The 24,042-nt window shown below is 44.7% G+C and overlaps 9 protein-coding genes across 9 annotated transcripts; 5 read left to right on the top strand and 4 right to left on the bottom strand.

Moving 5' to 3' along the window:
- Nucleotides 1-121: 121 nt before the first annotated feature.
- On the top strand, nt 122-1,604 carry LOC111597136 (sister chromatid cohesion protein DCC1). Its single transcript, XM_023311697.2, has 3 exons — nt 122-177; nt 240-1,379; nt 1,446-1,604. Exons 1-3 carry the CDS (start codon nt 143-145, stop codon nt 1,543-1,545), a joined length of 1,275 nt encoding a protein of 424 aa, XP_023167465.2. The 5' UTR covers nt 122-142; the 3' UTR covers nt 1,546-1,604.
- LOC111597135 (ATP-dependent RNA helicase DDX24) lies at nt 1,579-4,383 on the bottom strand. Its single transcript, XM_023311696.2, has 5 exons — nt 2,856-4,383; nt 2,682-2,801; nt 2,171-2,623; nt 1,928-2,111; nt 1,579-1,872 (listed from the first exon to the last, which is right to left on the bottom strand). Exons 1-5 carry the CDS (start codon nt 4,297-4,299, stop codon nt 1,599-1,601), a joined length of 2,475 nt encoding a protein of 824 aa, XP_023167464.2. The 5' UTR covers nt 4,300-4,383; the 3' UTR covers nt 1,579-1,598.
- Nucleotides 4,384-4,944: 561 nt separating this feature from the next.
- LOC111597138 (actin-related protein 2/3 complex subunit 4) lies at nt 4,945-5,606 on the bottom strand. The gene has a single exon (XM_023311699.2). It carries the CDS (start codon nt 5,464-5,466, stop codon nt 4,960-4,962), a length of 507 nt encoding a protein of 168 aa, XP_023167467.1. The 5' UTR covers nt 5,467-5,606; the 3' UTR covers nt 4,945-4,959.
- Nucleotides 5,607-5,722: 116 nt separating this feature from the next.
- On the top strand, nt 5,723-10,797 carry LOC111597066 (VWFA and cache domain-containing protein CG16868). The gene is made up of 5 exons (XM_023311593.2): nt 5,723-6,181; nt 6,243-7,017; nt 7,074-7,742; nt 7,800-8,393; nt 8,460-10,797. The coding sequence occupies exons 1-5, from the start codon at nt 5,873-5,875 to the stop codon at nt 10,508-10,510; spliced, it is 4,398 nt and encodes a 1,465-aa protein (XP_023167361.2). The 5' UTR covers nt 5,723-5,872; the 3' UTR covers nt 10,511-10,797.
- Nucleotides 10,798-11,438: 641 nt separating this feature from the next.
- LOC111597002 (phosphate carrier protein, mitochondrial) lies at nt 11,439-13,336 on the top strand. Its single transcript, XM_023311503.2, has 4 exons — nt 11,439-11,592; nt 11,929-12,129; nt 12,197-12,961; nt 13,032-13,336. Exons 2-4 carry the CDS (start codon nt 11,946-11,948, stop codon nt 13,196-13,198), a joined length of 1,116 nt encoding a protein of 371 aa, XP_023167271.2. The 5' UTR covers nt 11,439-11,592; nt 11,929-11,945; the 3' UTR covers nt 13,199-13,336.
- A 1,139-nt stretch (nt 13,337-14,475) lies between these two features.
- Nucleotides 14,476-15,082, top strand: LOC111597128. Its single transcript, XM_023311689.2, has 2 exons — nt 14,476-14,487; nt 14,549-15,082. Exons 1-2 carry the CDS (start codon nt 14,476-14,478, stop codon nt 15,080-15,082), a joined length of 546 nt encoding a protein of 181 aa, XP_023167457.1.
- Nucleotides 15,083-15,695: 613 nt separating this feature from the next.
- LOC115483812 (pro-resilin-like) lies at nt 15,696-16,343 on the bottom strand (the record flags this gene model as incomplete). The annotated part of the gene is made up of 1 exon (XM_030226152.1): nt 15,696-16,343. A coding segment is annotated over one exon (642 nt), but the record flags the coding sequence as incomplete, so codon positions are not given.
- A 35-nt stretch (nt 16,344-16,378) lies between these two features.
- On the top strand, nt 16,379-21,429 carry LOC111597040 (casein kinase II subunit beta'). The gene is made up of 3 exons (XM_030226112.1): nt 16,379-16,918; nt 20,970-21,087; nt 21,152-21,429. The coding sequence occupies exons 1-3, from the start codon at nt 16,486-16,488 to the stop codon at nt 21,249-21,251; spliced, it is 651 nt and encodes a 216-aa protein (XP_030081972.1). The 5' UTR covers nt 16,379-16,485; the 3' UTR covers nt 21,252-21,429.
- Nucleotides 19,747-23,041, bottom strand: LOC111597041 (pro-resilin). The gene is made up of 2 exons (XM_023311555.2): nt 22,963-23,041; nt 19,747-20,385 (listed from the first exon to the last, which is right to left on the bottom strand). The coding sequence occupies exons 1-2, from the start codon at nt 22,966-22,968 to the stop codon at nt 19,753-19,755; spliced, it is 639 nt and encodes a 212-aa protein (XP_023167323.1). The 5' UTR covers nt 22,969-23,041; the 3' UTR covers nt 19,747-19,752.
- Between the last annotated feature and the right edge of the window lie 1,001 nt (nt 23,042-24,042).

Genomic DNA, 24,042 nt, shown 5'->3' with positions numbered 1-24,042 from the left:
AGTCTATATACTTACACTACTATATAATTATGAACTATTTACTCGGTTTTATTACATTTTGCTAGCAGCAAATACATTTCTAATAGTACGGCAACGCTTGAATCCATTTTGTTAAAACAGTTTTTGGCGGACAACACATGCGATGGACATGGAAGTGGATGAAAATGCGCCGCAGCAGTAAGTTTTTAAAAAATATAAATAAATAGTTGAATTACTATAACATTATTTATACTGTTTAGCTATGTGCGAACAGCGGAAGACGTCAAGGCTATTGTGAGGCATGCAAAAATGGATGAACGCCAGCTCACACAACTAACGCAGGCTTTGTACTATCCAAGCGCTAATGTTGTCAGTGATAATTTGCGGCTGCTGGAGTTGGATGAGCACATGTTGCAACAGATTCGTACCGGCCAAACGTTGCATTTTAAAGGCGGTTTGCATGAGAAGGTTGTGCTCTGCACAGATGAACGCACCTACGACGTGAAGGGCGCTGAGATCTCAAATAGTTTATTATTGGTGCCCGATTTAAAGTTTGCTGCTGCAACGAGTACTTCCCCATTGAAGAGTCCACGTACAGGCAATGCGAATACCTCGCTTGAGCGTAGTCTCAACGACAGTGCCGATGATGATTTGGAGGTGCCCCGCACCTTAGAACAGAGGCAGGTGCTCACTATATTTCATGAATACTTTGAATGTCGTGAGATAAGACCACGATATCGTAAGCTCGGTGAATTGCTACAGCTGACTCGCTACTCCGGTCCAGAGAACGAATATTGTATTGAGCGCAAGCTATTGTTCAGTTTCCAACAACTTTTGAATACAGTGCAGTGCAGTCGGGCACAGTTTGTTGAGGGACTCCACCAGTACAGGGCGCTCGAGTTCGATGGTCATATACGCATCCTCGACTACGAGTACGAATATCGTATAATTACCTTAATGCTTGGACTGATTAGTGAAAACTCTTGGGCACTGGATGAGGTGGAACGCGAAGAGACAATTTATGCTCTGCAAGGCATTGCTCCCGAACCAATTGTAGCTGGACTGTTTGATATCTATACAAAGCCCAGTGATCGTTGCCCCAACAAGTTCAAATATCAAGAGTCACTTGTGGCACGGATTGTTGCACAGAATATTTTGCAACCAGGTCTGCGTTTTCGCAACGATGAGTTTATGGCCACCTGGCAGGAGGCACTGCCGGAAGGTATGAGCTGTAAGATCGAGTATTTGCGGGGATTGGGCATCTTGGATAAGGAGGGTGCCCAGCCCTGTGTGCGTTCCCTGGCTGAGGAGCAGCTGCCATCCAATATTAATGATCGCATGCGCGCCTTATTCAAAACGAAACGCAAATGGACACTGGAGGAGATGGAGCCATACATTGAGTAAGCTTAACAGAAACTTCAATCATTGACAGTTTCTTATTTGAAACAAATTCTTTATCATTGCAGCTGCTTTACGACGCCTGCGCTTTCTGTGTCCACATTACTAGCCAAGCACGCACGTTCCCTCACCGAGGCTGGCACACGCTACTTTGTTTCCAAGCACTGAATGCATCCTTGTTAATATTTATATATTTGTACAGTAAACTAGCATATATTTATTTACACATTGCGTTTGCGTTTGTTGCGCTGCTGCTTGGCCAGTTTCATGTCCTCGATGGCTGCCTTCATTGTTTCCACAGCGCTTCGGGAATTACTGCTGGCAATATCCGTGCCCGAGGGCAGCTGACCCGTGCTGGTGGGATATTTGAAGCTGAATCCCTTGGGAAAAATAGGCCGTGATAATAGTGCGCTAAGTTGTGCTCGTACTGTGTCCACATGCAAGCGATTGCGCCTCCTTTCAATGACAAACGCATCTTCGTCCTGGTCGCTACCACTACAACAGATAAAAGTATTACAATAATGACTAGCATGAGCACATGTCCACCTACGACTCATCGTTGTAGCCATCAATGATCATATCCATTTCCTCAGCATGTTTTTTCATCCAACCCTCTTCGCTTTGAGTGCGTCGCAACTTTAATTCCTCTTTGTCCAGCTCACGGGCCAGGTTAACGCGTTCCTTTACAGAGCCCAAGAAACGTTCAGAGATTGGAAACAGGGGTAAATCCTCAGCTGTAAGCAAAACGCTTGATATTAACTATGATTCCCGATTTCCAATTTTGGTAACCTACTTCTTTCCAGCGTCTTGTATAACCTTACATAGGTCTTCACCTCGCCAGGTTCCATAAACATCACGGTTATGCCATGTTTGTTGGCACGCGCTGTGCGACCTGAGCGATGCACATAATTCTCACTGGTGCGTGGCACCTGGTAGTGTATGACATGCTCAACATTGGGTATATCTAAGCCACGGGCAGCCACATCGGTGGCAATCAGCAACCCAATCGGATTGTCACGGAAACGTTCCAAATTTTTCAGTCGCTGTTTCTGAATCATATTTGCGTGCAGTGGCAAGGGATTGCAGTCCAGCAAACCGAACAGCGTGGCTAGACGCTTGACACAATCAATAGAGTTGCAGAAGACAATCGTGCGACCAGGATGACGTTGTACAAAATAGTACAAATAGTAATCCTTCTCATCGATAGCACACAGCAAGCGACTCTCGGTGAGCGTCTGAGCCGTTTCTAAAAAGAGGTTGAAACATAATTAAAAATAAATTTCTTAGCTCTGCAAGTTACTTACGCTGACTGTTGGTGATGTCCACAATCTTGGGCTGCGATATGCCCAACTCTTCAATTAGGCTTTCAATCTTTTGATCTACAGTTTGCTTGACGAACTTGGGTCGCTTGGCCAGATTACGTTCTATGATATTCAAAATTAGGAACTGTGTGATCCATGTAATTCAACTCTACTTACTTTGCATATGATCGGGCAGATCATGGACGAGCGTTAAAGTGGCAGAGAAGACAAAGTTTTGTCGCAGCTTTTTGCGATCCTCATCTGCATTAAGCACTTTGAGCAGACTTCGCAGCTCCTCGAAATGTCCCTTCTCCACCATGCGATCGGTCTCATCAATGCACAGAAAACTAACATTTTCAATCTTGCTCAGATGGTTATTGCCCTGTGCAAACAATTCCCAGAGTCGCCCCGGCGTGGCAACCACAATTTCGGGGCATTGACGCAACACGCGCTCCTGCTTGGCCACAGACAGGCCGCCAAAGATGGCTGCGACATTAATGCCAGTATATTTAGCCGCACTGACTAAATGGTTTTTCACCTGCACAGCCAATTCACGGGTGGGCGTTAGCACCACAGCGTAGAGTGGACGTTGTTTTCCCTGTTGGTCTTGCTCATTGTCGCTGTCTTCATCACTAGCGCCGGACACGTAATCCAGCTCTTCTGGCGGCGGCGTCAGCTCGTGATTATCCTTTGATGGCGGCGCCACTTCTACCGGTCGATCTCCTTTAACCTTTGGCGCCTTTCGTATACCAGTGCCGTCATTGCGTTGCTTCAGCTCCATTATGCCTGAGAGGATGGGTATGCCAAAGGCGAGAGTTTTGCCACTTCCAGTTTCCGCAGCACCCAAAATATCCTTCTTGCCATGAATTGCCGCAGGCAGCGTCATGGCCTGTATTTGAGTGGGCGCTTCATAGCCCAGCTCCGCCAAAGCTCGCATAATTGGCTCTGGCACGCCCATTCCATGCCATTTCGTCATATCTAGCTTGCTTGGTAATGACTCACATGACACAAGCTCTGGCACTTCCTCATCCTCGGCACTCTCCGCACATTCCAGCTCTTCCTCTTCATCATCTGACGGCGGCGGCGGTCGAAGCAACGCAAAACGATCTGGAGCATAGCCTTCGTTTGGCGTGAATTGTGGCTTGATTTGTTTGGCCTGCTTTGTAGAGGGTGCCGATTTCTTTTGTTTTCGATCTTCCTTACGTTTTTCACGCTTCTCCCGATGTTTCTGAAGTCTCAGTGCATGTCGTTCGGCCAGCAGAGCTTTCTTTTTACTGGACTTCTTGGTTGCTGCCTCATCTTCAGTATCATCGTCGCTGTCTTCCTCTTCGCTAGACGACTCCTCAGAATCATTTGCTGATTTGGATCGCTTCCGTCGGTTACTCTTTTCATATCTACCTTCGGTGCTCTGTTTCTGAGTCGACTTTACCAGCGCTGGATCGTAATCTTTGAGAACTTCCAGGCCGATCATCCCTTCGTAACCGGTAAAGTCGTTAGATATCACATGGCCCTTAATTTTTACCTTTTGCCAGCCACTCGATTTAAGCGCTGCTATATCGGTATCGGTTTTGGATTTCTTTTGCTTAACATTTGCGTTATTCTTAACTTTTGTCGCTACCATTTTCAAATCAAATCAAATTTCAGCCCAATCTAGAGCCTTCCGCGTGTTTCGTTTGTTGATATTGAGTTACGCAGGGCTGTTACGCATCAGTGTTGTACAATGTAAAAATAAAAATGAACATACAAAAAAGCGGGAAGATTTAAATTAATGAATTGGGCCAGATCTCGTAATTTTTTCCATTTTGCTTTGGATAAATTAATAATAATAAATGTAATAATAAAATTAATAATAATTTATTATTATAGTAATTATTGTTATTGCGTTATTATTATGTAAGTCAAAGATAGTAATTTTTTCTTAGTTACAAACCTCTGACAGACTAAATATAGCTTATCTCTTTTTGAAAAGTGATAAATAAAAATTAAATTTGCTCTAAAGGATAGTTCTTACTTTTGCAAGTTTAAGAAACAAAAGTCAACATGCCTAAAAGACTTCAATATAATATTTTAATCGGTTAAAGGAAACATTGTCCTTACTATCGACCTACATATCGAGTGGTGGGTGTTTGATGATAAGAGCAAACAGTAAATTGTCAATATGAATACAGACTACAGAATGTTCCCCTTTAATATACAGTTTAAAAAATGTATTATTTTAAAAAACACATATTTATTTATTGAATCAATTATGTAATACTTTCGTAAGTTACTGATCATTATACTAAAAGCGCTTCAAGAATTCCTCAGCACAGGTGCGGGCTCTCGCATTCACCGCAAGTTTCATTTCACTAATTTCTTTATCGATTTCCTCCATGAAACTAATGACGAAGTCCACTAGTTTATGTTTGTACATTTGTTCCGTGTGGAAATTTGTTATCAGAAAACTAATATCGTATCCATCGATTGGCTTGCGCCGCAGTATGATAAAGGATTCGGCGCGACGCATCATAAAGCGTGTAAACTTGTGGCAAAGAATGCGTTCGATTTCATCTGCCTGCTTTACAGCAATGCTTACACGTACCGAATTGATGGACGGCTCAATAAGCACCTTCTCTCTCTCATTGCGAGACACAACGATAGGCGTGAGCACCAGTTCTTTGCTGGAACAAATTTCCACCTCCGGCTTGTTGTGCCGTTCCACAACTTGCGATGGAAAATCATGTAGACACATTGCAGCAGTCAAGGAGTGTCGGACAGCGGTCAAATACGGTTTCAAGGTGGCGGCCATTGTTTGTTAAAATTAATAACTTCTTTTATGATTCACACGACGGTAGTGTAATGTTATTCTCTTATCGTCGATTCACAATTTAGTTTCGATACCTACAAAATATCGTTTCTTATTATGATTCACTCGATGGTAGTATAAAGGCAATTTCTTATCATCGAATCAAAATTTAGTTTCGATACTTAAAAAATATCGTTACTTATGAGTAATATATCGTCATGAATATACAATTGTTTCGATTGGTGTGGATGTTAAATGCGGAGTTCTCGATCAAATTTATCGACCGATATCATAGATTATCGGGCAGCAGCATTTGCAGCAGCATAAAAGTATTACAGTAAAATAGTTTTGTTTTTATATAAATGACGCGGTAGTCGTGGCTTTTAGAGCCTACCAGGAAAACAGCAAGATGTGGGGCGGCATTGCGCTGCTCCTACTCCTGGCGGCAAGTGCCCATACATCACCAAGCAATGAACATGTTCCTCCTCTACCTCTAAGCATACGCAAAAACGCAACCATAACAAATGAAACCATAACTAGCAATAATTACAAAGTGCCTACGTCCAATGCTGCTGTCGGCTATATGCCGCTCCAGCAGACTCCAGCAAGTGTTTTCTTCGTCAACTACAATCAGCAGAACGTTGTGCAGCTAAGGCACAATGTGGAGAACAAGTTACATAGTATACGTAATGTTGAGATGCTCGTAACCAAAATACAAGTAAGTCTTATGATATTCCTTGACTGCTGTTTCGGCTGTAACTCTCATCGAATCCTTGCAGGAAATCTTTGACTCTATTCATTTTGCGAGTTCTGTTACCACGCGGCTGTCGTCTGGCAACGACAATGAAACCGTGCAGCAGGATCTGCAAGCATTTAGCCAGCGTCTGGGACGAAAGCTGCAGAGAGCAACACATGTTGTACTTGAACTGCGGGACTTATTACGCTTCAATCTTAGTAAAGTGCTACTCCAGCAGCACAGCTATGACGACGACGGCGATGATGAGCAACAAAGCGAATTTGACTTTGAAGTGGAGGAGGAAGAGAGTAAGAATACGGCGGCTAACAATGATCATATGCATCTCTATCTAAATACGCAAATTGAGAAATGTCAACCATACTACGAGTCGAATGTGGACGCCGTATCCTTGGCCTCGGCTCATTATAATAAACAGCAAATACAAATCTTAAATTATCTCAAATCGGATGAAGTATCGCGCGCCACATTCCTGAATGAAAACAATGGACGATCGCTAGCAGCCAATAGCTATATTGCCGATCAGCTAGCGATATTGCGGCAGCTCTTGAGCACTAATCCTAGTGACAACGAGGCAAACAGCAGCAAGAACAAACACAAAAATAAAGCTAGCAGCACCAGCAGCAGCAGCTTCAGCCACTTCAAGCACATTTATTTCCTCTCCAGCAGTGATGGGGCTTTAGGCACTGCATATTTTCGCCGTCTATACGTTTCCGCCATCAAACGAAAGTTTGTGATGCTGCTCATAGATGTGGGATCTGCATTGAATGCGGAGCTCTTTGAAATAACCAAAAGCTTTGGTAAGGAATTAGTATCTTGACTTGATAACTAATTTATTTTGAACACTTTCCCACAGTTCAAGAGTTGCTGCTACTATTGGAGGACACCGACTATGTATCTCTGGTGACTATATCAAGCGAGGCGGATTTTATGTATCTGGATGCCTTTCCTGGCGACGCTGTTCACGGCATATATAGCGCAACACGAGCACACAAGGATGAGATTCTTAGCTACGTGAATAATCTGAGCTTGGGTCGTGGCATGATCAATCACACATTGGGCTTTGAATATGCCTTCGAAATGCTGCATCGACTGCAGCAAGCACAACTGGTAAATGTTTCAGAGCAACCCATTGAGTTTGTCTATGTGACGCGTGGACTGCTTACAAATCTGTCGGATGCCATGCATGTGTTGCGTGTGCTGGCCCAGGGCCAGAGTCGTCTGCCATCGCCGGTTATCATCAACACATGCGCCGTAGTACTCGATGAGAAGCGCATAATGTATGAGAAACAATTCCTCAGTGATGTGGCCACGCAGAACTATACGAAGTTCGATATTGATGTGAGTGCATGGCTGCCCGCTGGCCAGGAGGCGCAATTGGCAGGCCGATTCTTTGTGCTTAACAAGATGCATGCGGAAACAATACCTCGAGCGAGCAGCCGTGTCTTTGGACAGCTTTTCTCAGAGCGTTTCCTCATAGACTCACTGGAAGTACATCAGCCCGTTGTGGATGCCGAGAGTGGAGGTAAGTCTATTGTATTCCCTCAGCTCCTTGCTTAACTTAGTCTGTTGTATCTGTTAGATGTTCTGGTTGCTATTACACATGCCGTTCCGCCATATGGTGTTGTGGGCGTGAATTTGTACTTGGCTGATTTGCTGGAGGACTTGCTTAACTATCCGAATGCTTCGCCTGCTGCCAAGCAGGGCTTCAGCTATGCCTTTCTGCTGGATCGGGACACTGGAAATACTTTAGCCCATCCGGCTTTCCCTCGGCCTCTCATCCAGCGTGAAACAGCATATCCAGTTAATATAGCTTACCTTGAGAATGCCACAGATTTTTCCAGCGTTCTGCACCGTCTGCTGCACGAAGAGCACGGCAATGCCAGCAGTGTCATATATTTGGGTCGCCAACAGTTGCTGCGCACCTATCACTGGCAATCCGTGCTGGGCATTTATTTACTCTGTCTAGTGAGCACTTCCAGCATCAGCGGCACTGCCGCTCATAATACATCCGCTCCACAGCAGCGTTACAATCGATTGGATGCTGTGTCTAGTTATGAGTATGGGTACTACGCCGACAGCATGGATATATTGTACCACCGCTTGGATTTGTTGCAAAATGTTGGCACTGGAGCGCCCACAAACTGCCGCTACTTCAGGCAGCTGGCCACAATGGGTGAGTAACAGTGACTTTTAAGCGCACAGATCGATGTATATATATACTCTAATTCTTTTCTTTCAGATGCGCCTACTCTTTTCCTAAGTGCTGCTGCCTTTAATTCGCCCTTTGCCTTTCTGCATAACAATCGACCTCGCACGCAGTTGCGTCAGGTGGAATCCATTATGGCTTATTTGCGTGATTCGCGGGGTTTGTTTGCCAATCCCGGTCTACGTCCTCGCATACGACACGAGGTGGTCGTTTTATACCAGGCCATGCAACAGCTACGGCGTCGGCATCAGGATTCGGGTGGATCGTTGCATGGTCATATTATCCGACGTTATATAGCCAGTGTCAGTGGCGTGTTGCAGCTGTATCCAGGTTGTCTGTTAAGCAGCAGCTATGATGCAACCAGGCGACCTTGGTTCCGGCAGGCCATGGCCCAGCCGGGCCGTATCGTCAGCACAGCACCGTATCTAGATGCTGGCGGAGCAGGCTATATCGTGACTATAGCGCATACAATTTTTGAGGGTAAAGCGGATGCATTACATTCGGCACAGCAGGATCGACCTGTGGCTGTGGTCGCGTTGGATGTACCCTACGCCTTTTACTATCGCCTTATATTGGACAGCACCCCGCTGTGCCAACAGCCACATATGAAGTGCCTGCTGTTCGAGCATGAAGGCTATTTGCTGGCGCATCCTAGCATGCTGCAGGTGTCCACACACACACGTAATCAACGCCGCCCTCACGAGCATCTGACGCACAAGGAATCATATCTTGCCAACGATATGCTAAATCATGGCCAGCTGGTGCGCAAACTGGGATGTGGCAGCTATCAGAATCGTACGCTGCAACGCTACTACGCGTTCAACACATCCTTGGCCACAATTCTAAGCAATGTGGTGCATGGCGAGCGCACGAAATATGCCATCGCCTTGATACGTGGCAGCAATCTGTTCGCGGCGGTGCTCAACTCAAGTTGCGATGGCGGTGCATTCTGTCCATGCAGCACAATCGATCGGGTTTGTCTCAACTGCAAGCGCATGGATCAAACGGACTGCGAGTGTCCCTGCGAATGTCCCATGCTGGCAAGCGCTGGTGCCAACGACCTGGATGACTATACGAATTATACGAGGCAATTTCCCTATTGTGCACCACCGAGCGAGCATTTCCTTGCACTGCCACCCACCACGCAGCTGTTAAGCTTGTTGCCAAGCTGTGCCGCTGTTGGTGGCGGAGGTGGTTGTGAGACGTATACCAGCCAGCGAGAATGCCTCGGCATGATGGGCTGCGAATGGTGTCAACAGGACGTAGAGGGGAATACCTTCGCCACGCCCTTCTGCTCCTCCCAAGCGGGCTGCTTTAATGGTGTGCTTGCATCGCTGACACCGTATGGTGAATTGGATGAGCTGGAGATGTTGGCTGCACACAATCCACAGCGGGAACAACATGCGTACTCCGCCTTTGGACCGCTTGGTGGCGCTATCGTTGTGCTGGCCATAGTAATAGGCTTTGCCATTTATTGCTATAGGCACAATCTGGATACACAGGCACTGGAGCAGTTCTACGTGGACTCAGTGCAGGAGGAGAATTACGGTCTGCCTCTGTCCCGCTTCAATTTTGACGATTGCCAGGCGCATGATGAGCCGCCCACGGGCGGATATGATCATGCTGCTGCCCAGCGTCAGCTAATGCATGCCGCTGACATATCGCCGTATCACATGTCGAGTGGCAGCAGCTACTATCGGCGACCGCCGAATGGTGAATCGGATCATGGCTATAGCACCATGACCCCGCATGAGGATAGCTCCGATCAGCAGTGCTTTACATTGGCGGAGCCGCTGCTGCTGCACGACAAGCGGCACAGCAAATCGGACACCATGTCCATATCAACATCCATATCGAGTCCCACAAATCGCCAACAGTCCAATACGCATCCGTATTTGAGCAATCAGCCCGCCACCAAGACGGAGCGCTATAAGCAGCAGCAGCAAGCGACACCATCGCCATGTCGCGGCACAACGTCTGTGTATGGTCAGACCACTCTGCCGCTGGACGCAGAGGAGCCACGTTCCCACTATATACTGGCGCCGGTGACTGTGCACCGGCACATGGAGACGGCTGAGTCGTAGTCGAGTCGCAGCTAGTTCGTTAGGTTGCAATTAACTTTTAAGGAGTCCGCTTGTTTGCCAATTTGGTTATTTTGTGGGTTAGTCCAACTGGCCGCCAATCAGAATCAGATGTCGAAAACCAATTCAAACTCTACAAAATGCCAGCCAATTTAATATTTAAGTCGTTTATATTGTTAACTACTTTGCCATCTTTGTCCAGGTACCCGATTTACATGCGTGTACTGTAATTTATAGCAAAAAGTATTATTATGCAGCTACTTCCAATATTTTAAGCATTTACATATATATAGAGATATATATATATATATCTACGTTAAGCACTAAATCAACTAAATGTACTTATTATCAAAGTAACGAAACGACTCGAAACAAGAGTATACATTTTTGTAATAGTTTTTAAGTACATAAAGTTACTAATTATCGATTTTAGTTCATAAATATAAAACTCTAAATAAAATGTTTCAAAATTTTACACAAACTACAACGAAATATTGGAAACCTTCCTAGCCTTGATTGAGAGCCAATTGCCTGTTCGCGGCTACAGCTGTCGGCGCGTTAATGAATTTATTTTTACAGCAAACTCAACAATAAAAAAATAGATTTTGCTCAATAGCAGATTTTCAGTGCCCAAAATGTTGCGTATATTTAGAAATAACAAAATTCTAGCAGAGTTGTCAAAGAGAATACAAGAGAATTTTGAAAAACTCTCGTATGATGATTAAATTTGTTTTTTAAAACAAATTTTTAATATATAATAATATATTTTAACTTTTTTTAAGTATTCAGCTTTATTTTGTGATATGTCATAAGATTTCTTTCGAGCGCTGCAATTTCTGAGCTGTTCGATTCATAACCGCTTCTAACCGATACAGTTCGCCTCAAGATGACAACACTACGTTCGAAATTTTGTGCTCAATCTTTTGTCTTGTGCTTGGGGCAGTTGCATTTGGTTTTCTGGTTTGGCGCACAACGAACGTTGTTTTTAGGTTTCTATTTTCTGAAACCCAACAACGACAACTTGCTACTTCAGCTAGAGTTCAGCTTCTGTTCTGCACCCCGCACAATCTTCCTCGCACTTTGAGGTAAGGCCAATAGCTACACTATATAATCCATTTGTTTTCCAATTGGTTTTTTTTTCGATTGCACACGAACGTATTACGTAATGCGTAATGAGGAAAAAAAACGAGAGTTATGTAAAAAATAAAAGAAATGACGACGGGGCATGTGCTCAATGGGCAAGATCAATGCCAATGGTAATATGTGTTCGATAATAGATTGAAGAAGGAAAAGTTGAAAAGAGAATTTTGAAAATGTTCTTGATTGTTTTTTAGCTTCGGTATTGAACGCTTCTGTGTAAGCTTTAAGAGATATCTTCAGCCGATTACATCATGACCTATTAACCTCAACCTTTTCCACAGCATCCTCGCTAGCCAACATGTTCAAATCCTTGTTCGAGGCCGCTCAGAACTCAACGTTCAAGTCGCCATTCACCAGTGTTAACTGTCAGGCTGCTTCGACGCCCGCGCCTGCGCCCGTGCTGCTGCCCTCAGCCAAAGATGGAGCTGCCCGTCAGCTAAGCCCAAATCACAATTTCGCCGCCGCTGCTGTTGCTCAGGGTGGTAAGCTGGCAGTTGGAGCAGTTGTTTGCTGCTGGATCATTAATAAGTCATTTTACTTTTCCTGCAGATTCCTGTGAGTTTGGCTCCAATCACTATTTCGTGCTGTGCGGCTTGGGCGGTATCATTTCGTGCGGTACGACCCACACGATGGTGGTGCCCCTCGATTTGGTCAAGTGCCGTCTGCAGGTGGATCCGGCCAAGTACAAGAGTGTGGTGAACGGCTTCCGGGTCAGCTTGGCTGAGGAAGGCGTCAGGGGCTTGGCCAAGGGCTGGGCGCCCACTTTCATTGGCTACTCGATGCAGGGTCTGTGCAAGTTCGGTCTATATGAGGTCTTCAAAGTCATGTATGCCAATGCCATTGGCGAGGAGAACGCCTTCCTTTACAGAACCGGCCTCTATTTGGCCGCGTCGGCTTCGGCTGAATTCTTTGCGGATATCGCGCTGTCGCCCATGGAAGCCGCCAAGGTTAAGATACAGACAACGCCTGGATTTGCCAAGACGCTGCGCGAGGCGCTGCCGAAGATGACCGCACAGGAGGGCATCTCGGCCTTCTACAAGGGTCTGGTGCCACTCTGGATGCGACAGATTCCATACACCATGATGAAGTTCGCCTGCTTCGAGCGCACACTGGAGCTGCTCTACAAGTATGTGGTGCCCAAGCCACGTGCTGATTGCACCAAGGGTGAACAGCTGATTGTTACCTTTGCTGCTGGTTACATTGCTGGCGTGTTCTGCGCCATTGTCTCCCATCCCGCAGATACCGTCGTCTCTAAGCTGAACCAGGCTAAGGGCGCCAGCGCCATTGATGTCGCCAAGCAATTGGGCTGGTCTGGTAAGTAACCCTCTTCTGGCGTTGATCCTCTGGAGAGATTCGGTTTAATCAAATATTTACTGCTAAACAGGTCTGTGGGGCGGTCTGATGCCTAGGATTGTCATGATTGGCACACTCACTGCCGCTCAATGGTTCATTTATGATGCCGTCAAGGTCTTCCTGCGCATGCCACGCCCACCACCACCAGAGATGCCCGAATCGCTGAAGAAGAAGCTGGGCGTGACTGGCGAGCAGTAAGGAGGCAAATGTAGAAGTTAACCAGTTTTAAATATATACATACAGTAAATAGTGCAAGCAGTGAAATTGAACGATTTAATGCAAGTTGTAGAGAAAACAGGATAAATCAAATAAACATACCAAAAACTTAACAAATTATTTAACAGTGGAAGCTGCAATTGTTTCAGTTGTCTTTAAGGGAAATTTAAATGATTAAAAGAGATTATGTGCGATTAAAATAAGTAATATTACAAATTTAGCTTAACTTAAAGTGTAAATATTTAATTAAACAAACTTTTGAACTAATAGCAAACGGTTGTGTTTGAATGCGCGCGCTCTGCGCTTCATAAGCACTTTTCAGGGCTGCATTAAATTGAAAACCTCTGGTCACCCTAAAAGTCAGCTGCGTTTGGCGCGCGATTTAAATTGTATGAATGCTTGAACAACAAGAGACTTAAATTGAAAAGATGAATACGTAACATTTTTTTAGTCGGCCACGCCTTCTTCTGACTGACTGACTGACTTACATACAATTTAAGAAAGCTGACTTCTGAAAAGTTAAATGTCACTTAATTTTAATGGAAAGTCTATGGATAAAGTAAATCAGAGATATGAAAAATAAAGCTTATAGGCAGATAGCTTGCTAGGCTCTGATTTTTTTTTATAGATAAAACACATATATAAATATATATATAAATATATATATAAATATAAATATATATATATATAATATATATATTATAATTATAGTTTGTATAAATGAAGAGAAATCAGGCATCTTAATAAACATTAATCAAAGTTCAATTAAAATATATTAATGATGTTGTTTATGAAAATTCATTTAATGCGGAACAAGCGCAATTTGTTGATTCCCACCTGCTGCGTGATATATTTAACATAAATAAACATGGAGCATTTGCCATTTGCTCTTTCAGAAATTCTTCTTCCGTAATATTTTTTAAAATTTTTTTTTTTCTTTTGGTATTTACAATTTATCAAATTAGATAAATTCAATATGTCTAAGCTATATATATTTTACAGTTAGACAACGGATATACCTGTAAACACCGTGAAATATGTGTGATTTGAACCCTTGCCAATTGTGGCAAGGTCAATGAATCGTTGTGATTTATTTTTGATGGATTACGTGTTTACAGATGTGCTCTATGTGTGTCAGGCGAGGCAGGGAGTTACGTGCGTGCCATGCCAAACATTTGCTGAATATTGCAAATGCATTGATATAAAAATGCCTCTACTTAAAGTCTTGCACTGCAGTTACAAATGCAACTTTAAACAAAATGCTGCAAAAGGTATGTTGCAGTTGAAGATTTGGCTTAACAAAGATTTCTTACTCATTTCTTTGCTTTACAGTTAATTCTGTTGGGCTTTGCTTTTGCTGGCATTTCTGCTGAGCCGCCTGTGCGAGCGCCTTATGCACCTGCTGGTTGGCGTCCTCGCGTGCCATTCAGCTTGCCAGGCAACCTGGAAACCAGTGTTGAGATCAGCAGGCAACGTGTTGAACATGCTGGCACGTTGCATGCAGCTCAGCTCGCTTCGAACTATTTGCCCCCAAACATGCCGGGGCAGCAGCCAGTGTCCAAACAAGTGGAAGACGAAACAACACCATCCCCGCAATATGGAACCCCAGCTGATGGCACTTTTCGCATAGACTATCCCGAAGAAGAAGTTCCCGCACCATCCAGCGATCTGCAGAGATCGAAGATTAAAGAGGGCCGTTACTATATAGTTGCAGACGATAACAAACTGCAGCGCGTTCTCTATCGCACGGTGCAAACTGCAGGCGATGATCTGACAGCACAGCTCAGGTACTCGGCCGTAGGCAAATTGCAGGATCCCGTTTATAAGTACAATAGCCAGGGACAATTGGAGCGCGTGCTGAAGTAATTTCCATGTGAAGCTGTTTCAAATAAAATACATATTTCATGTTTTTTTTTTTTACTTTGTTTTATACAAAAATGCTTTCTTTATTCGTTATCATTATTTATACACAAAAAATCTCATTTGTCTTCCATTAAGAGTGCAATCCAATGCATTTTTCATCAGAATTCGTTTAAAACTAAATACAATGCTTATGTATATGTATGTATGAATGCGTGTGATGGTCACATTGCGTGTATTGGTGTGTGTGTGTGTGTGTTCTGTTGTGGAACGACACAAAATGAAGGCGCTTAACAAAACAAACGGCAAAATAGTACGGTACATGTAGCAGGCATGGGCAAAGTGGGAACAGTGGAACGGCTGGACATCGGAACGCGCCTGGCTATGGCAATATGGCGGCATTCGACTAAAGAGTGACAGCAATAGAGTTGTGGAATGTGTGGATGATAGCGTACAGCGTGGGGAGAGAGTTTCGCATGACAAGCCAGTGCATGCCAAACTGTGATGCATTTAATACTTAGCTCGGTTAGCGATAATAATAATATATAAAAAACAATGTTTATGGACAAGTTTATATAGTTAGAGGGTCGACCTAAACTGGAAACACTAGACGGCACACTTAGCCTTACTGATACCCATTGAATTTGCCCTGCTGCGCGTTGCTGTCGTAGCCGCCGTTGCCGTTGCGTCCGTTGCCGTTGCCATTGCCCACCTGCTCGTAGCGAATGGTTGGGCGATAGCCATTCTGGTCGGCCTCATACTCGACGATCTGCTTGCGGCCATCGGGCAGCAGCACGTAGTAACGGCCGACGGCCAAGTCACCATCGCGCGACTCCATATGACCGAAGTCGTTGCCAGACTCATAATCCTGCACGTCATATTTGAATTCGTACTTCGCTGGGCCATACTGCTCCTCGTCGCGCTGGCCGTAGCCGGCGTTGCCGTTGCCGCCGCCATAGCCGCCATTGCCGCCGCCGTTCTGTCCCTTGAAGATGGCGCCGGTGAGGCCGGGTGCGCCATACTGGCTCTGTGGCAGAGGTGCGCCATAGCTGTTACTGGGTGCCGAGCCACCGCCGCCGCCGCCGCGCTGAGGAGGCAAATAGTTGTTGGCCGGCGACTGATAGTTCTGTGTGGGCGGCAGATAGTTGTTGGATGGCGCCTGGGGCGACTGGTTGGGCGGCAGATACTGATTCTGGACTGGCGGCTCGGCTTGTGTCCAGGCAGCCAGGCAGACGAGCATTGCGATCGTTGTGAAGCACTGCAGAAGAGGAAAGGATTTTTTTAATCAGCTTCACAAATTGAGACGAAGGCGAGAGCAGGCGACGGCTTTGCAGTCAGCCAAATTGGAATTGTTTTTCGTTTATTTATTTAGCTGTATTTGTGTTTAGCAGTCGCTTAATTTGGTAACCATGACAGACTCGGATGAGGGTGCCTGGATACCCTGGTTCTGCAGGCAGCGCGGAAACGAATTTTTCTGCGAAGTGGACGAGGACTATATACACGATAAGTTCAATCTCAACTTCCTCGACTCGAACGTGAACAACTATCGCCGTGCGCTGGAGATAATACTCGATCTGGACCATGAGTCCGCGTCGGAAACACCACCTCAGGCTGAGCTGGAGCAGAGCGCCCAAAAGCTGTATGGCCTGATACACGCTCGCTTCATACTGACAAATCGTGGCATTGACCTGATGCTGGATAAGTATCAGAAGAGCGTATTTGGCTTCTGTCCGCGTGTCTTTTGCCAGCGCCAGCCCGTGCTGCCCATTGGCTTGAGCGATAATCCTGGCGAGGATATGGTGCGCATCTTTTGCCCCAAGTGCAATGATGTCTATGCGCCACATTGTCTCCCATCCCGCAGATACCGTCGTCTCTAAGCTGAACCAGGCTAAGGGCGCCAGCGCCATTGATGTCGCCAAGCAATTGGGCTGGTCTGGTAAGTAACCCTCTTCTGGCGTTGATCCTCTGGAGAGATTCGGTTTAATCAAATATTTACTGCTAAACAGGTCTGTGGGGCGGTCTGATGCCTAGGATTGTCATGATTGGCACACTCACTGCCGCTCAATGGTTCATTTATGATGCCGTCAAGGTCTTCCTGCGCATGCCACGCCCACCACCACCAGAGATGCCCGAATCGCTGAAGAAGAAGCTGGGCGTGACTGGCGAGCAGTAAGGAGGCAAATGTAGAAGTTAACCAGTTTTAAATATATACATACAGTAAATAGTGCAAGCAGTGAAATTGAACGATTTAATGCAAGTTGTAGAGAAAACAGGATAAATCAAATAAACATACCAAAAACTTAACAAATTATTTAACAGTGGAAGCTGCAATTGTTTCAGTTGTCTTTAAGGGAAATTTAAATGATTAAAAGAGATTATGTGCGATTAAAATAAGTAATATTACAAATTTAGCTTAACTTAAAGTGTAAATATTTAATTAAACAAACTTTTGAACTAATAGCAAACGGTTGTGTTTGAATGCGCGCGCTCTGCGCTTCATAAGCACTTTTCAGGGCTGCATTAAATTGAAAACCTCTGGTCACCCTAAAAGTCAGCTGCGTTTGGCGCGCGATTTAAATTGTATGAATGCTTGAACAACAAGAGACTTAAATTGAAAAGATGAATACGTAACATTTTTTTAGTCGGCCACGCCTTCTTCTGACTGACTGACTGACTTACATACAATTTAAGAAAGCTGACTTCTGAAAAGTTAAATGTCACTTAATTTTAATGGAAAGTCTATGGATAAAGTAAATCAGAGATATGAAAAATAAAGCTTATAGGCAGATAGCTTGCTAGGCTCTGATTTTTTTTTATAGATAAAACACATATATAAATATATATATAAATATATATATAAATATAAATATATATATATATAATATATATATTATAATTATAGTTTGTATAAATGAAGAGAAATCAGGCATCTTAATAAACATTAATCAAAGTTCAATTAAAATATATTAATGATGTTGTTTATGAAAATTCATTTAATGCGGAACAAGCGCAATTTGTTGATTCCCACCTGCTGCGTGATATATTTAACATAAATAAACATGGAGCATTTGCCATTTGCTCTTTCAGAAATTCTTCTTCCGTAATATTTTTTAAAATTTTTTTTTTTCTTTTGGTATTTACAATTTATCAAATTAGATAAATTCAATATGTCTAAGCTATATATATTTTACAGTTAGACAACGGATATACCTGTAAACACCGTGAAATATGTGTGATTTGAACCCTTGCCAATTGTGGCAAGGTCAATGAATCGTTGTGATTTATTTTTGATGGATTACGTGTTTACAGATGTGCTCTATGTGTGTCAGGCGAGGCAGGGAGTTACGTGCGTGCCATGCCAAACATTTGCTGAATATTGCAAATGCATTGATATAAAAATGCCTCTACTTAAAGTCTTGCACTGCAGTTACAAATGCAACTTTAAACAAAATGCTGCAAAAGGTATGTTGCAGTTGAAGATTTGGCTTAACAAAGATTTCTTACTCATTTCTTTGCTTTACAGTTAATTCTGTTGGGCTTTGCTTTTGCTGGCATTTCTGCTGAGCCGCCTGTGCGAGCGCCTTATGCACCTGCTGGTTGGCGTCCTCGCGTGCCATTCAGCTTGCCAGGCAACCTGGAAACCAGTGTTGAGATCAGCAGGCAACGTGTTGAACATGCTGGCACGTTGCATGCAGCTCAGCTCGCTTCGAACTATTTGCCCCCAAACATGCCGGGGCAGCAGCCAGTGTCCAAACAAGTGGAAGACGAAACAACACCATCCCCGCAATATGGAACCCCAGCTGATGGCACTTTTCGCATAGACTATCCCGAAGAAGAAGTTCCCGCACCATCCAGCGATCTGCAGAGATCGAAGATTAAAGAGGGCCGTTACTATATAGTTGCAGACGATAACAAACTGCAGCGCGTTCTCTATCGCACGGTGCAAACTGCAGGCGATGATCTGACAGCACAGCTCAGGTACTCGGCCGTAGGCAAATTGCAGGATCCCGTTTATAAGTACAATAGCCAGGGACAATTGGAGCGCGTGCTGAAGTAATTTCCATGTGAAGCTGTTTCAAATAAAATACATATTTCATGTTTTTTTTTTTTACTTTGTTTTATACAAAAATGCTTTCTTTATTCGTTATCATTATTTATACACAAAAAATCTCATTTGTCTTCCATTAAGAGTGCAATCCAATGCATTTTTCATCAGAATTCGTTTAAAACTAAATACAATGCTTATGTATATGTATGTATGAATGCGTGTGATGGTCACATTGCGTGTATTGGTGTGTGTGTGTGTGTGTTCTGTTGTGGAACGACACAAAATGAAGGCGCTTAACAAAACAAACGGCAAAATAGTACGGTACATGTAGCAGGCATGGGCAAAGTGGGAACAGTGGAACGGCTGGACATCGGAACGCGCCTGGCTATGGCAATATGGCGGCATTCGACTAAAGAGTGACAGCAATAGAGTTGTGGAATGTGTGGATGATAGCGTACAGCGTGGGGAGAGAGTTTCGCATGACAAGCCAGTGCATGCCAAACTGTGATGCATTTAATACTTAGCTCGGTTAGCGATAATAATAATATATAAAAAACAATGTTTATGGACAAGTTTATATAGTTAGAGGGTCGACCTAAACTGGAAACACTAGACGGCACACTTAGCCTTACTGATACCCATTGAATTTGCCCTGCTGCGCGTTGCTGTCGTAGCCGCCGTTGCCGTTGCGTCCGTTGCCGTTGCCATTGCCCACCTGCTCGTAGCGAATGGTTGGGCGATAGCCATTCTGGTCGGCCTCATACTCGACGATCTGCTTGCGGCCATCGGGCAGCAGCACGTAGTAACGGCCGACGGCCAAGTCACCATCGCGCGACTCCATATGACCGAAGTCGTTGCCAGACTCATAATCCTGCACGTCATATTTGAATTCGTACTTCGCTGGGCCATACTGCTCCTCGTCGCGCTGGCCGTAGCCGGCGTTGCCGTTGCCGCCGCCATAGCCGCCATTGCCGCCGCCGTTCTGTCCCTTGAAGATGGCGCCGGTGAGGCCGGGTGCGCCATACTGGCTCTGTGGCAGAGGTGCGCCATAGCTGTTACTGGGTGCCGAGCCACCGCCGCCGCCGCCGCGCTGAGGAGGCAAATAGTTGTTGGCCGGCGACTGATAGTTCTGTGTGGGCGGCAGATAGTTGTTGGATGGCGCCTGGGGCGACTGGTTGGGCGGCAGATACTGATTCTGGACTGGCGGCTCGGCTTGTGTCCAGGCAGCCAGGCAGACGAGCATTGCGATCGTTGTGAAGCACTGCAGAAGAGGAAAGGATTTTTTTAATCAGCTTCACAAATTGAGACGAAGGCGAGAGCAGGCGACGGCTTTGCAGTCAGCCAAATTGGAATTGTTTTTCGTTTATTTATTTAGCTGTATTTGTGTTTAGCAGTCGCTTAATTTGGTAACCATGACAGACTCGGATGAGGGTGCCTGGATACCCTGGTTCTGCAGGCAGCGCGGAAACGAATTTTTCTGCGAAGTGGACGAGGACTATATACACGATAAGTTCAATCTCAACTTCCTCGACTCGAACGTGAACAACTATCGCCGTGCGCTGGAGATAATACTCGATCTGGACCATGAGTCCGCGTCGGAAACACCACCTCAGGCTGAGCTGGAGCAGAGCGCCCAAAAGCTGTATGGCCTGATACACGCTCGCTTCATACTGACAAATCGTGGCATTGACCTGATGCTGGATAAGTATCAGAAGAGCGTATTTGGCTTCTGTCCGCGTGTCTTTTGCCAGCGCCAGCCCGTGCTGCCCATTGGCTTGAGCGATAATCCTGGCGAGGATATGGTGCGCATCTTTTGCCCCAAGTGCAATGATGTCTATGCGCCACGATCGGGACGACATGCCGCCATCGATGGCGCCTTTTTCGGCACCGGCTTTCCACACATGCTCTTTATGGTCAAGCCAGAGGTTCGACCGAAGCGCACCAAGCAAAAGTTTGTGCCTAGGTGAGAGCTGCTCTGCGACTTGTGCTTGATTGCCTAACTAATCCCTGCCACTCCCCCAACCCAGATTATATGGTTTTAAGATACATCAAGTGGCGATTCGAGCGTTGAACGAGAATGTGCCCATCTTCAAGGACCATCAGCAAGGCGACGGGGAAAGCAACTGAATCTTCCACTCGTTCCGTTGCTTGTCAACTTTTCGATCCCATATCCAAATTGTCTGTGCTTCGGTAACTACAACACCAATGACAACAGTTGATTGTCGCTCGTTTGTTTTATATTTGTTAGCTGCTTTTCGTTTCTGTTGCCCTTTTGAAAGAATCTCATTAAAAATTGTTATCGTAATTAGCTGTGCACTACCCTCTTTATGGCTCTTTTGTGCAATTGTTTAGGCGCATTGTTTATAACTATAATTATGCTTTGTTTTGGCCACGTTTAGGCGTGTAATATGCAAATTTGTGGAAATTGGGTCGCCTTTTGGCAAAGTGAAGGGCCAACATTTGCCTGCTGAAGCGCAATTGGGCATGTTCCGCATACGTCTAGTTGACAAAAGGTGATATAGCTGTTAGCTTAGTGTGTGACTTGGGCAACAGACTTGCCACTTTTGTTCAAGCAGATTGAGCAGTTTGATTGTTCTACCAATTGCCTCGCTCGCAGCTCGGCTAATTGGCGAGTGCTGTTGTAGCAGGCAGCTTAATGTGCGCTACGATGCCAATGACTTAAGCAACAAACTTGCAGAGGATTGCCTGCCGCAGTTCTTGGAGTGCTGTAGCAACCAGCTAAAGCGGACTGTTCCTCGCTAATATTCTAATTGCATGAGTGTTGTAGCAGCTAGCTTGCGCTTTATAGTGACTGACTTAGGCAACAAACTTGCAGAGGATTGCCTGTCGTAGTTCTTTCAGTGCTGTAGCAACCAGCTACAATACTTTTGCTACGCAATGAGTGACTTAGACAAAAAACTTGCATTTTGCTAGAGGACTGTTCCTCGCTAATATTCTAATTGCATGAGTGTTGTAGCAGCTAGCTTGCGCTATAGAGTGAGTGACTTAGGCAAAAAACTTGCAAAGTGTGCTTAAAGGAGCTGCAAAGATTGCTCTTCCGATTGCGTGTCGCGACTCTTCTAATTGCACAAGTGTTGCAACATTTCTTCTTCTTCCCAATTACTTTTGTTGCGAGTGCAAGACCTTCGGCGACTTTCATGCTTCATTGGCTGTTAAAGTGAGTAACAAAACAAAACACAACAAAACATTTTTTATTGCGCTGTCTTCGGTGTTGTGTTCGTCCCTTGCTTATCGTGCTAGCTGCAGTCCAAACATGGGCACTGATGCGCACTCATCTGTTGTAGTTGAAAGTACAAGTCTCTTAATTTATGCAAAACAACAGCGTTTTGGTGTTTGGCCTCTGCCTTAACAGTTTCGATTCTTACAAACTTTTTTTGTTTTTTTATAGCCAATTTACATTTGGAGAAGGCGCTTTAAACAGTAGCCAAAGCCGAAATGTGTGTCGAAATGCAGATAGATATAAATCATAGCGGACTATTGTGAAATTGGCGAAAATTTATGCGTATTTTCAGTGAATCGCATCGATTGAGTCGATTTTTGAACTTGACTTCTTTTTGCATAAATAATTTTGTAGCTTGCTAAGCTGGGAAGAGGAAGACTTCAAAATGAAACTAAGATGCTCATATAATTTGTATAACTCGCAAATAAAACAAATACGAATTCATTCTTTGTGTTCTATATCCTTGACTTAGCTTAACACTTTTTGTTGCAATCCCTTTGCGGCAGGACTGCAACACACACAACACAACTTTGCACTGACAGTCCATGGGCTGATATTGGATGTTGAATGTCGAATGTTGGATATTGAATTCTATACCTTCATTTTGTTCAGTCACTTGCTTGGATTTAGTACAAAACACACACGAAACTGTTTGCTTTTCTCTAGTTTACTACTTGAGACTCGGCACTAGTAGCTGAGGTTCAACTGGATGAATTAATATTGTTTGGTTGCTGGTTCTTCTTGCGAAGATGGTTGACTTGATTGTGATACTGAAACAATTTCGTAGGCCAGTATTTATATTTGAAATGTGCTGCATTTGCTGTCGCAGTCGGCGTCGGCGTTGGCGTCGACGTCGGCGCTGACGGCACTTCCATCACAACAAAAATAGCGCGCCAAATTTTCGTATCTATTTTTTTTGCTTCTTCTCATTTAAAATTGTTTTTTTTTTCGTTTTTTTTTGGCTTGGAAGCTTCGAAGAGCGCAGGTTTCAAAGTAAGTAGCAATGCAAAGCAACACACACACGCACACACACACACAAAACATTACAAAATAATGCAAAGCAACAGCTACAACAATAACAATAACTACAGCATCGAGTGCTCTCCGCTCAGCTCGTGAGCGAAGCTTTAGTGTTATAGTAAACTAGTTACTTTTAAATTAAAGCGCCAAACATTTGACGTTGTGAAGAGCGAAGATGAGCGTCGCACATCGATGCGAACGAGCAGCGCGGGAGTAATATGCTCCTCACATCCACTTACCCATGCCCAGATCCCGGCCCCAGACCCCACATCCAGGCCCGCATGCTATAAACATTTGTTGCCTTTGTTGTTGTCATGTAATAGCAAAAACACTTATTTGTAATGGGATTAGTCATGCAGCTGGCTCTAGCTCTAGCTGTAGCTGTGGCTGTGGCTGTGGCTTTGGCTGTGGCAGCAACGCCGCGAGGGCCGCAGGTGAGCGGAACTGGAGCTGCCACTGTACGTTGCCAGCTACACGCATCTTCTTTGCTTCGGCTCTCGGTCGCGTCAGTCGTGTAGCAGCAACAGCAGCAGCAGCAGTAGCGCAGCTGAATCGAAAGACTTAAGGCGCAAACTTGCGCATGCGAAAGACAACAAAAAAAAACTTATTAAAAAATGTATTTTTTCACGTTTTTTGTTCTGCAATTTGACAAGAAAT

This window comes from Drosophila hydei, unplaced genomic scaffold (genome assembly GCF_003285905.1).
Source record: "Drosophila hydei strain 15085-1641.00,03,60 unplaced genomic scaffold, DhydRS2 tig00000060-arrow-pilon, whole genome shotgun sequence".
In the NCBI taxonomy this organism is placed as follows: Eukaryota; Metazoa; Arthropoda; class Insecta; order Diptera; family Drosophilidae; genus Drosophila; species Drosophila hydei.
This window is presented reverse-complemented; position numbering and strand designations above follow the sequence as displayed.

Bases quoted from the DNA above. Each gene is read 5' to 3' on its own strand.
- LOC111597040 (XM_030226112.1), top strand. From the start codon at position 16,486: ATGACAGACTCGGATGAGGGTGCCTGGATACCCTGGTTCTGCAGGCAG. The intron at 16,919-20,969 runs ATTGTCTCCCAT...TCTATGCGCCAC, and splicing joins CAATGATGTCTATGCGCCAC to GATCGGGACGACATGCCGCC. The intron at 21,088-21,151 runs GTGAGAGCTGCT...CCCCCAACCCAG, and splicing joins AAGCAAAAGTTTGTGCCTAG to ATTATATGGTTTTAAGATAC.
- LOC111597138 (XM_023311699.2), bottom strand. From the start codon at position 5,466: ATGGCCGCCACCTTGAAACCGTATTTGACCGCTGTCCGACACTCCTTG.
- LOC111597135 (XM_023311696.2), bottom strand. From the start codon at position 4,299: ATGGTAGCGACAAAAGTTAAGAATAACGCAAATGTTAAGCAAAAGAAA. The intron at 2,624-2,681 runs GTAAGTAACTTG...ACCTCTTTTTAG, and splicing joins GGACATCACCAACAGTCAGC to AAACGGCTCAGACGCTCACC. The intron at 2,112-2,170 runs GTAGGTTACCAA...TTTTGCTTACAG, and splicing joins ATACAAGACGCTGGAAAGAA to CTGAGGATTTACCCCTGTTT.
- LOC111597002 (XM_023311503.2), top strand. From the start codon at position 11,946: ATGTTCAAATCCTTGTTCGAGGCCGCTCAGAACTCAACGTTCAAGTCG. The intron at 12,130-12,196 runs GTAAGCTGGCAG...CTTTTCCTGCAG, and splicing joins CGCTGCTGTTGCTCAGGGTG to ATTCCTGTGAGTTTGGCTCC. The intron at 12,962-13,031 runs GTAAGTAACCCT...ACTGCTAAACAG, and splicing joins CAAGCAATTGGGCTGGTCTG to GTCTGTGGGGCGGTCTGATG.
- LOC111597066 (XM_023311593.2), top strand. From the start codon at position 5,873: ATGTGGGGCGGCATTGCGCTGCTCCTACTCCTGGCGGCAAGTGCCCAT. The intron at 6,182-6,242 runs GTAAGTCTTATG...GAATCCTTGCAG, and splicing joins TGCTCGTAACCAAAATACAA to GAAATCTTTGACTCTATTCA. The intron at 8,394-8,459 runs GTGAGTAACAGT...CTTTTCTTTCAG, and splicing joins CAGGCAGCTGGCCACAATGG to ATGCGCCTACTCTTTTCCTA.
- LOC111597136 (XM_023311697.2), top strand. From the start codon at position 143: ATGGACATGGAAGTGGATGAAAATGCGCCGCAGCA. The intron at 178-239 runs GTAAGTTTTTAA...TATACTGTTTAG, and splicing joins GATGAAAATGCGCCGCAGCA to CTATGTGCGAACAGCGGAAG. The intron at 1,380-1,445 runs GTAAGCTTAACA...TTATCATTGCAG, and splicing joins GAGATGGAGCCATACATTGA to CTGCTTTACGACGCCTGCGC.